Raw genomic sequence first — 12,389 nt, forward strand, 5'->3', positions numbered from 1 at the left:
TTTTTCTGTATTTTTGATCAAATAAATACAGACTTGATGAGCACAGAAGACACTTTCATAATGCTACATAATTATCAAAAATGCTAATATAACAAGTCACCATTTCACCAGCCTACACTTCACATAATAGGCCTGTAGGTGGCACTTGGGCTTCATTAACTATGATAGTAAATGTTGTGTCAATACATAAATATAAGTAAACTGAATACTGCTTACCATTATTGTGACTTGGTGAAAATTGCGGTTTTGTGCAGCGCTTTTGTAATCATTTAGCATTCATATTCTCAGCGATGCAATTTGATTTATAAAATGAGACAAACCACAGATCCAGATCGCTCCACAAATGTAAGCTTGTCTGTCTGTAATTTTCAACCGATTTAAGAATGAGAACAGAAAATTACCACTCCACTTCACATTATTGTCCAATGAAATTTGAACTGCCAGATCATGATTGGATGGTGTATTATAGCCTTCATGAAAACCGGCATTGATAAATTATGTAATATTATTAACATTATTATCATGTAAAATATATAATACATGGATTTTAAAATAGATGAAAAAAGAAGGTTTAAAAATATTGTTTCTTTTTTCTTTATTTGATCCACTCATTGAAAGAACTTGAGAGCATCTGGAGGTCATGTATGTAACCATGGTTCCGCGAAGGGAACGATACGCTGTGTCAAACTCTTTGGGAACACCCCCGGCGAGACACTGTACTGAAGCATGTGTGAAATCAGTCCATTATCGAAGCGAGAGGTCACGCGCGGGGTGGCGTAAGCAACCAGGAAGCATATAGGCACATCTGGCAAGTGCACGTTAGCTTCTGCGGAAGAGAGCGCCTGCAGGGAGCATGGCAGAGAGAGACAGCATCTCGTTGGTTACGTATGTAACCTCAAGACGTTCCCCTTTAGTACTTAAACTCAAGCTGCGTTGAATGCTTTGGGGACGAGAATACCCACTGTGACATACGAGCAAGTTGCTGTCTGGTGTGTATCCGACGAGCACATCAAGACGAAAGGACTTAAGACAATGGAGTAGAAGTCAGGTCCAAACTGTAGAAATGAATGAATGTGTGCGGAGAGGACCAGCCTGCCGCAGCACAAACATCCTGAAGGGCCACGCCCACTGATAAGGCCTTGGATGCCGCCATACCCCTGGTCGATTACGCCCTGACCCCCATGGCTGACTGGAGGCCAGAGGACTCATAGGCCAGTGTGATGGCCTTAATCACCTTCCGACTCATAGTTTGTTTGGTCGCTGGAACCCCTTTCTTAGGTGGACCAAAGCAAACGAATAACTGATCTGCTTTACGCCACTGGGAAGCTTTGTGAACATAAGTGTGTGGTACCATGGGACCTGACAATGAGGTGGGCACTTTAGGGACATACCTGGGTCTCGGGTAGAGGAATGCCCTATCCGTGCCCGGGGCAAACTCCAGGCCTGACACAGCAAGAGCTTTAAGGTCCCCTATCCTCTTCAGTGAGGATATAGTGAACAAGAAGATAGACTTAAGCGTGAGGAGCTTATCTGAAGTATCTTTAATGGGTTCAAAGGGAGCTTGCATAGAGCCTCCAGAACCACTGCCAGATCCCATGAGGGCACCTTAGTGCAATGTACTGACCTCGGCCTCCGAGTGCCACGGAGGAAATGTGTAACTAATGGGTTTCTTCCCACTGACTGACCACCCTGAAGGGTGTGGTATGCAGCTATGGCTGCCACATAAACCTTCAAAGTGGATGGGGATAACCCTGCGGAGTATTGCTCCTGCAGAAACTCTAGAACTGAACCAACTGGACAGTTGACTGGGTCTTGCAGTCGCTGTCTGCACCAAGAGGTGAAAAGTTTCCACTTCAAGTCATACAGTTTCCTCGTGGCGGGATCTTTGGACTGGAGTATGGTCTCAGCAACCTCAATTGAGAGACCAGATGCTATGAGCTGTGCCCCCTCAGGGGCCACGCCGACAACTTCCATAACTCTGGGTGGGGGTGAAGAATGTTGCCTGAGAGAGGAGGTCCCTCCTGATCGGAATCTCTCGATTAGAGCCATCGAGGAGGGACACCAGGTCCGAGAACCTTACTCGGGTTGGCCAGAATGGGGCTACCAGCAAAAGACTAACCCCATCCCAGTGTACTCTCTCCAGAACTCCCAGGAGCAGAGTAATTGGGGGAAATTCGTACAGATGAAGCCTCGGCTGTATCTGCACCATAGCATCGAGCCCAAGTGGAGCTTGTTGTGCGAGGGAGAACCAGAGCGGACAGTGTGTCGTTTCCTGCGACGCAAATAGATCCACTTCTGCCTGGCCGAACCCCTCCCAAAGGAGCTCCACCACTTCTGGGCGGAGTCTCCACTCCCCGGGTCTCAGCCCCTGTCTTGACAGGATGTCTGCTCCCTGATTGAGATGCCCAATGATGTAGATTGCTCTTAACGAGAGGAACTTCTCCTGAGCCCACAGGAGGATCTGGTGTGCCAGCCTGTAAAGGGGGCAAGCGCAGACACCCCTGCTGATTTATGTAGTAGACCACCAATGTGTTGTCTGTGCGGACAAGCACATGATGTCCCCTTAGGTCTGGAAGTGTTTTATAGCTCAACACGGTCAACATCTCCAGGCAGCTGATGTGCCGCATGAGATGATGGCCTTCCCACAGACCTCATGACACTCATAACTGCTCCCCAACTTGTGAGGGAGGCATCTGTCGTTAGCATTACACGATGACAAGGAGCCCCCAGCAATGGGCTTTGAGACAGGAACCAAGGTTTCTTCCACATGTAAGCATTGTTGCATGACCTTGATTGTGCAAAGTGGGTTGCCCCTCAGGGAAAACCCTTTGGTCCTGAGCCACCACTGCAAGGGTCTCACGTACAGCAGGCCAAAAGGTATCACGTTGGGCGCAGCTGCCATCAGACCCAACAGTCTCTGAAATTGTTTGACAGTAAGTGACTGGCCTTCTCGTACTCCCCTCACGGTTGTGAAAATTGTTTCGATACGAGCAGGAGACAACTGATAAGTGGTCCTCTGTATTGGAGAAAGTACACTTGGTGTTCAGCCGTAACCCCAACTCTATCATAGGGGCGAGGACAACATCTCGATGCCAAGCCGCCATCTGCTCTGACTGAGCTAAAATCAACCAATCGTCTTTGTAATTCAATATGCGGATGCCCTGGTGTCGCAGTGGAGCCAGCACTGCATCCACACACTTTGTGAAAGTGGGGGGTGAGAGGGATAGACTGAAAGGAAGAACCCGATATTGGTATGCCTCGCCCCCGAAAGTAAACCTCAGGAACTTCTTGTGTTGAGGAAGAATGGACACATGGAAGTATGCGTCCTTGAGATCTATGGTGACAAACCAGTCCTCTGACTTAATTTGAGACACAATCTGCTTGATAGTAAGCATTTTGAACCGAAATCATTTGATAGCATGGTGTAGTAGATGCAGATCTATGATCAGATGCAACCCCCCATCCGTCTTCGGAATGATGAAGTAACGGCTGTAGAACCCTGATTCTCTCGAGAGAGGAGGAACACATTCTATGGCCTCCTTCCTCAAGAGAGTTTCTACTTCTTGTTCCAATACCAGATCCTGCTCGGAGCCCACTAATGTAGGAACTACCCCACTGAAGCAAGGTGGACGAGAACCAAACTAAATTCTGTAACTTCTCTCTACAGTCTGCAGGACCCATTGTGAGACATTCGACAGAAGTTTCCACGCTGCCAGAAAATCTACTAAGGGAACAAGTCTCTCGAGACTGGCCTCTGGTGTTACTAGAAGAGCCACTTCGGTGCCCTGAAGCAGTTGACCGGCAGGGAACAACCGATCTATGCTCTCTAGCACCCTCATCTGAGGGCTGCCCTCGCGGCCCTGACGGTGGAATTGTCAGGACCGTTTGGCAGAGGTCCTCTTAGATGTAGTAACGGTCTGCAGATCTGTATCCTGTTTAGAAGACCACGGCCGGGAGCAGCGCCCCTCCCCTGATCTTTCTGTGGGGGAGTACGGGTAGCGACGCTCTGTTTCTGGGTCTGGCGATATGAGGAGCTAGACGGCTGGAACTGCTCCTTCTCAGCAGTCCCAAAGACCTGAGAAAGCGCTGGAATGCTGCTGCCTGCTTCTTTGCCTCCTGAAACCTCTCGACGACAGAGTCTACTGCACCACCGAAGAGGCCAGAAGGTCATAGCATGGCATCCAGTAAGAAGAATCTTATCTTATCTTAGTCCTTATCTTGTAACTCAGACAGATTCTACCACAGGTGTCGCTCTGTGGCCACAAGAGCTGCCATGGAACGGCCGATGGCTCTGACCATTTCCTTGGTGGCCCGAAGCGACAGATCTGTGGCCCGACGCATATCCCTTCTCATTCAGCCCCATGATGTTGGAGAAATTAGATACTGTGGGGCTAAAGAGTCGGGACAAATACAGTTTATCCCATGATCTTGAAAGCTCAGAATGGAGATTGGGGGAAAACGGAAGGCCCCAACATGACGGTTGTGATTTTGATCTAAGGAAACACTCGTCCAACTTGCTTTTGGGACGAGCATCCTGTTTCTCGGCTGGCCATTCAATGTTCAGTATAGCTACAGCATGAGTAACAACCTCCACAAGCTCCTCATACTCTAGGGACTGTGGAGGCGAGTCCACAATCTCCTCCATGTCGACGCTCATCACATCAACCTCCTCGGAAGAAGATAAATAAAGGGACTGGCCCTCTCTCCGGGGGAAAGAAACCATGGGGCGGGCTTCCGAACCGTGAGAGGGGGCCGTGGATCTTGCAGGTGAGGACCAAGATAAGGGCGAGCCCATCTCAGATCCCTCCGCTAAATCCACTTGTGATCCTCACCATAACAAACGCTGCTGTGCCTCAGCAACAGCGTGGTCGGACTCAGCAGGATTGCGAGCCTGGCCACTTTCATCAAAGACGGCCAGGCGGGAGTGAAGCACACGGAGTGGGAGAAGCTCACAATCATGGCAGGAAGCCCTCTCGAGAGCTGCCCGTGCATGCTCCGCTTCCAAACAGATGACTCACAAATTGTGTGTATCCCCACCCGAGACATAATGTGGGCAGGGAGGAACAAATGACTTGAAACACCTTCCACTCGCCACACTTTTTGATTTACTCTTTGGCATATCTTTTTCTCGCTTACTAACAGAGTTTTGACTGACTGAGTGCTTGCATACATTCACACACACACCACAGACACGCTCGTTAAAGAGCAAAAGCTAACAAGTGTGCCTGCCGGATGTGCCTTTATGCTTCCTGGTTGCTTACGTCACCCCATTCGTGACGTTTCATTTCACTATTTGACTGATTTCACACATGCTTCAGTACGGTGTCTTGCTGGGGGCGTTCCCAAAGTGTTCAACGCAGCTCGAGTTTCTGAAGGGGTACCTAGGTTTCCAAACAGACTGTGGAATATCAGTCAGTCAAATAAAATGCACGCAACCCATAACAACTCCTCAGATTGACAGATATGTACAAATAAACAATAATTTTCCAATATTTGAGCGATTAGCCTAGTTACTGTATTGTACACATTGTCATGTTAATTACAATTCAAATGCATTTTGTTTTATTGACCACAATATCATTGATAATTGTCTGAGAGGGGCACTTTTGAATAATTTTAAAAAAGGGCCCTTCAAGCCCCCTCTCTCACGTTCAATTTGCTAACATATTCCAAATGTTTGCACACTGAATTTATAAAGAAATTATTAGGCTATACAAATGTTTGTGCACGGTCAAGTAATTCATCCACACCATACAATGTTTTAGATTTAACCAGTTTTTGTAAAAAATCAACAGCCCCATCTAGTATAGAAAGGAAGATGTCAGAGAGAAGAAGCAGCTTGACTCCACCACCAAATAGTAAGTGTAACATATCCATGAAATGGCGTTATATATTTTGCAGTTGTTTTTTTCACTAAATATAAAAATAGATGCATGGCTGTACAGAATGTAAAACATTTAACAGAATTTTACTAAAAAATTCACTAAACTATTTCTAGATATTTACAACAACAACAAAAAATCATTACAGCATGGACTGTCATAAAACACTGATACTACCGTTTTATCTATTTATTAATTTATTTTCAGTATCTGAATTAAGGATTTGGTTGATGGGAGAAGACTGGGCTGATAAGAGTTCAGTGGGAAACTTGCTCTTGAGAAGAAATGAATTTGAAACAGAAGCCTCTCTCCCACTTCATCAGTGTGCTAAACCAGGCAGAGGACAAATTGAGGATCAAAGCATATCTGTGGTCATCACACCAAATCTGTTTAACAGAGATGTTCCTGCAGATGAAGTTGCTCAGGCATTAAAAAATTGTGAGGCCATGTCTGCTCCAGGTCCACATGTACTTCTGCTAATTCTGCAACCAGATACTTCCAAAGAGAAGATTATATATATGAGTAACACCATGAACTCCTTGTCAGAGCACACAATGAATCATACGTTGGTACTGGTGTTGGAGGGAGAGGAAAAAATCAGTACTGCTAAAGAGATAAAACTTCAAAATGTATTTAAGGAAAAATGTCACAAATTAAACACAATAATCACAGATCAACACAGTTTAGTCACTGACCTATTTGAAAAAATTAATAACTTGGTGAAGGAGAATGAATGGAATTATCTCAGCCTGGAAATATATGTATCACCACCAGAGATGCCATCAAAGAAAAAAGTGATGGAGAAATTTGCCGGATTTTGTAAGTTACTTAAATAAGACAGTTATGTACATTTGCACCACATTAATTTCAAATTACTGTAACTTGTCCAATATGCAATATTAATATTTTTAACTTATTAAGGAATGTGTAATACAATAATGGTATTTTAATGATGATGTATGTTATCTCCAAGCATTGGACTTAAAACACAAAATTGGATCACTTGTGCAAACATCATCTCAGAGTACAAGAAACAAAGAAAGTAAGTGATTATTATTTTAATGGTATCAAATCTTCAGTTATGACCCTAATGGAATAGAACTTACCATAATAGTGCTTAAAATAATAGTGCATAAAAGTGCTTTTTTGGAGATCTGTATGTTTTTCACTTAACATTGCAAACTCCAGAAGGACCTAAATACTATCTTTCTTTGAAAATAAATTGTTAAAACTTGTGATAACACAACTGACCCTGACCTTTTTTGTTTCAGTGCCTGTTCTCAATCTGGTAATGTTTGGAAGTAACAGTGCTGGGACGACTTTAGCAGTGAACACAATACTGGGCCTCAGAGAGTCTGCAGAAGTGTCTGAATTTGAAACCCATCATAAATGTGTCAAGAGAGATGGTGTGATATGTGGACACAAGGTCACTCTGGTTGAAATGCCGAAGCTAAACAAAACATCTCTGTCTCAGAAGGATGTGCTGCACGAGGCATACCATGCTCTGTCTTTATGTTCATTTAACATAAACACATTTCTGCTGGTCCTTACTGTTGATCCGCTCACTGACGATGATAAAGTAGAACTGAATTTAATGAGCGACATATTTGACACAGCTGATGGGCAGTTCTGGAATTGTCTGATGATCATGTTCATATATCAAGGGAACAGGCAGGACAAGATTGTCAATAAATTCATACATGTAAACAAAGACATTCAGACATTATTGAAGAAATGTGGGAACAAATATTACATACTCAGTGTTAAACAAAGACCGGATAGTACACAGCTCTCAGAATTGCTACAGATGATCTATAGAGTTACTTGCTACTCATCTAACACATATATGCAGGCTCAGATGGATAACAGAATTCAACTAGAGGCCAGAATTAAAGAAATGGAGAAAGAAATCAGAACGTTAAAAAAGATGAATCAAAAAGGTAAGACATCATTTAGTCTGAATCTTAAAGGGATAATTCACCCAAAAATGAAAATTCTTGTATGAGTTGCTTTCTTATGTTGAACATAAAAGATATTTTGAAGATTGCTGGTAAACAAACAGTTGGTGGTTGCCATTGACTTCCATAGTAGGAAAAATAAATACTATGGAAGTCAATGGGAACCACCAACTGTTTGATTACCAGCAATCTTCAAAATATCTTCTTTTATGTTCAGCCTACGAAAGCAACTCATACAGGTTTGGAACGACATGAGGTTGAGTAAATGATAAAGGAAATTTCATTTTTGGGTGAACTATCCCTTTAATATATAAAGGATTGTTTTACTCAAAAATTAATTATATTGTTACATTTAGATAACCATTAGTATGATGTTACTATCATGACTTTTGCACAGAAAACTGTTACATTTATGTTAATTATTTGATGTTCTTTAAATTCACCTTTTTGACAGCAAGGGGATGTCTTTAAGTCATATTTAATATGTGCATATGTTTATATGTCTCTTCTCTGTACCATAGATGAGACCGAGAGATCAAGCACAAACTGTGTGAGGATTGTGCTTATTGGAAAAACTGGAAATGGGAAAAGTGCCACAGGAAACACTATACTCAACAGAAAGGCATTTAAATCTCAAGCCAGTTTTAAATCAGTGACATTCTCTTGTCAGAAGGAAGTGGGGTTTGTTAATGGACATCCAGTCACTGTTGTTGATACACCAGGTCTATTTGACACACAAGTCCCTACAGATGATGTAAAGCAAGAGATACTGAAGTGCATCAGTCTCCTCTCTCCAGGACCTCATGTGTTCTTGCTGGTGCTTCGAATTGGAAGATTCACTTGTGAAGAAAAAGAAACTCTGAACCTGATCAAGGAAACTTTTGGGAAGAACGCTGGAATGTTTAGCATCATAATATTCACTCATAGTGATCAGCTGCAAGATCAGACAATTGAGAGCTGTCTGGAAGATACAGATTCACATATGAAGAAGCTGATCAGAGATTGTGGAGGAAGATATCATGTGATTGACAATACAAAACCAGACAACTCTAAACAAATCACTGACTTACTGGAAAAAATCAACAGTATGGTTGAAAAGAATGGAGGAGGGTGTTACACCAATGAGATGTTTGAAGAAGCAGAAGCTGCTATAAAACTGGAAATGGAAAGAATATTACAGAAAAAGAAAGAAGAGATGGAAAGAGAGAACAAACTTTTACGTGACAAACATGAGATGGAGATGGCAGAGATGAAGAGAAGAATAGCAGAACAAAGAGAGTTAATGGAAAGAGAGAGGAAGGCAAAGGAGGAAGAACTCAGAATTAAGGAAGAGTTCTTGGGAAATGAACTTAAGAGAAGAGATGAACAAGAAGAGAAGGAGAAGAAAGAAAGACAAGTAGCTGAAGAACTAAGAAGAATAGAAGAGGAGGATAAACAGGAACAATGGAAAAGGAAACTACAAGAAATAGAAGAGAAACGAAAAAGACTAGAAGAAGAACAACAGAACAGAGACCAGGAATATAGAGAGAAGTATGAGAGAGAGAGGAGAAAAATGGAGGAACTTCATAAAGAGAGACTGAAGAGAGAACATGAGGAAGAATACCAGAAAAGACTTAAAGAGGAGAGGACTGAATGGGCACTGAAAGAAAAGAAAATGATTGAAGAATTTGAACACGAAAAAAGAAAAAGAGAAGAAAAGGAAAATGAGAGGATTGAGGAGGAGCTTAAAGAAAGAGAGAGAATAGAGAGAGAGTATGAGAACAGTAAAATAGAAATGAGAAAACAGAGGGATGAATGGGAAAAATCATGGAAGGAAGAATGGGATAAAAGAATAAGAGAAAGAAGGGAAGAAGAGAGAGAGAAACTGAGAAAGCTTGAAGAAGCATTTGACCGAGAGCGTAAAGACGAGGAGGAGAAGAGGAAGAGAGAAGATAAAGCCAGACGAGAACAGGAGGAGAAAGAACGAAAAGAAATGGAGGAAGAATATGAAAGGAAATTAAAAGAAATGAAGAGAAAGTATGAAGATGAGGCCAGAAAACAAGCAGAGGAATTCAATGAATTCAGAGAGAAATATACTAAAGACTTTCATGCTCTCATGTTAAAGCATGATTCAGAGATGAAGGAGCTGAAGGAAAAGCATGAAAGAGAGGTCCGTGAGAATCAAAAAGAGTACAGCGTATTGAGTGAACTCTCAAAGCAAAAAGAGAAAAATCTGAATGAAAAAATGAATGAAATGGAAGAAAAACATCAAAGAGAGGTTGACGAGCTGAAGAAGAAGTATGAGTCCAAATGTGACTTAATGTAATACTAATCTCTTTACTAGATTTATGCCCTGACATGTATAATATTAGAAGTTTAGGTTGCAGTGAGTATCTTGAGTGTCCAACAGCTGCTTTAAAACTAGAACTTCCAGAGGTCACTGTATACCTAAAAGCACCAGCGGGTAAATTTTACCCACGCACATTACAACTGTATTTATATGGCTAAAGAACATATTATTTCACTGTATTATGCCACTGTCTTCACAAAGAAGTGTCTAGAGTCATGAAATGATTGCCTAATCATCCACTATATTTTTGTCTTCTTGTTTCGTGTTCAAGGCTTTTTTTATGCAGGCCACTAATCACTTTTCATAACGGTCAGTATAAGCTAAACAAGCCTGCACTGACAACGAGAATTAGAAAGATGTAAATACGTATTTTGGTGGTGTAATATTATACTACAATGTCATTAATATATAAAGATATGATAATATAATCATAGTAGATAATATATTAACCTATGTTATTTAAATTACTAAAATAGACTATTTCAATGAGCAATAATAATTCACACTGCATGATGCGATTAGAAATTCAAGTGTACAGCTTCACCTAATTAATTATTAATTTGTTTAGTTATATCATTTATAATTTGAATAAGAGAACAAAAACAATAAATTTTGGGTATTCAAAATGGTTTAATTCATTAGATCATAGACCAGGTTTTTTTTTCAGGAAACGGGCAGACTACAGACGCGAACAAGAAACGATAGAAATGGCAAAACAAAAATTAAATAATTAATCCAAATTTTGAACAATTATGAGTAACGTTGGTAAAACATTAATATGATATCTTGATCACTGTCTGCTGAGCCGACCCAGGACACTTTACTTATCTCCCCACCATCAGACTCTCCATCTCCATTATTTATGAAACTGATAACCGCTAATTCAGTGAGTGAAAGGTGTTGCCTATCGATGTACAATGTTAAAACATAAGCGACAAAAAATTGACAGCGTGAAAATATAGGCATTTTTTTTAGGGTTAATTTGACCTGCTGGTGCTTACAGGTATAAATGCCCCATTTTTTGATCTGGTTTTATCTAAATAATTTTAACAACAGGGGATTGTAATTCACACAATTTTAATAAAAGTCAATGACTGGGAGACTTGAATGTTTCATTGAAGATCTGTTATGTACATTTGAAAAACAGCCCCGGGCAAAATTTACCCCTTAGTGGTTTAAGTGTTAAAAAGGTCATGAACCGAGAAACCAAAATACCCATGATCTTTTGACATAGCTATAAAAGGTCATTGTACTATAAAAACATCCTGTAAGTTTTAGTACTCAAAACTTCCTCGTTAGTCTTAAAGGGGTCATGACATGGGTTTTTTTATTTCATTATTATGGTCCCCTAGGTGCAATTATAGTATTACTATAGTTTTATTTATTTATTTTTTTACTTTTAAAATGTAGTGAATTATGACATTTTCCCACCCTGTTTCTCATCCTTTGATTCAAACAGTCTGTTTTTGGGTTGTTTCCCCTTTAAGAGTTCAGTGTTAACGCCCACTGTTATGATTGGCTAACGACAGTGCCTATGGATTAATTATTAACACCCCAGCCAGAACATTTGTGGATTGAGCGTAACTGTTTAGTAGCGGGTGATGCATTCGAAGCGATGGCTCTTGCAATGATAAAACCTTATATGTTTGAGCACATCTGCGTGGCATTGTAATTTTCCTGTACAAAGACCCACTCGCTGTCTGTCGACTGAACACTTGTGAGGCGTGCGGCGCGACAACGATACGAAATGAGCGTAGTTGTCTTGTGCTGGAGGCGGTCATATGCAAATGGTTGGAATGTCACTTCGCACCGTGACGTCACTTCTTACCATGGATCCAGAACGAGCTGTATTTAGAGCTTGATTAAATAAATGGCTCGTTTATAATGGGGAGGACGTCTTAAGCTATGAAACTTGCAGGACGTTTTAATGGTACAAAGACCTCTTATATTCCAAAAGATCAAGGCAAATTTGGTTTCTCATTTCATGACCCCTTTAAAACAGCTGCCAAAATGACAGCTTTTGGAATGTGCTACTCAATGATGTAATAGTGTGGATAAGCACCGCATCCGCAGAAGAAGAGCCATATCACTGTTTATCCCCACCCACCAATTCACGAATGTAGTGTTTTCAAGCAAGGCGAATGCGCAGGTATATGCAGACTCCAAACGATAAAGATGTCTCTGTTTTTTCCACAGCTTAGCACTGCACGGCCAGGTTTT

General features: G+C 41.5%; 1 protein-coding gene across 1 annotated transcript; it reads left to right on the forward strand.

Annotated features, from left to right (window-relative positions):
* Positions 1 to 804: 804 nt before the first annotated feature.
* LOC109096708 (GTPase IMAP family member 8-like) lies at positions 805 to 11,488 on the forward strand. Its single transcript, XM_042754744.1, has 5 exons — positions 805 to 5,858; positions 6,090 to 6,701; positions 6,856 to 6,924; positions 7,154 to 7,822; positions 8,362 to 11,488. Exons 1-5 carry the CDS (start codon positions 5,819 to 5,821, stop codon positions 10,143 to 10,145), a joined length of 3,174 nt encoding a protein of 1,057 aa, XP_042610678.1. The 5' UTR covers positions 805 to 5,818; the 3' UTR covers positions 10,146 to 11,488.
* The last annotated feature ends 901 nt before the right edge of the window (positions 11,489 to 12,389 follow it).

Source organism: Cyprinus carpio, unplaced genomic scaffold (genome assembly GCF_018340385.1).
Source record: "Cyprinus carpio isolate SPL01 unplaced genomic scaffold, ASM1834038v1 S000006588, whole genome shotgun sequence".
In the NCBI taxonomy this organism is placed as follows: domain Eukaryota; kingdom Metazoa; phylum Chordata; class Actinopteri; order Cypriniformes; family Cyprinidae; genus Cyprinus; species Cyprinus carpio.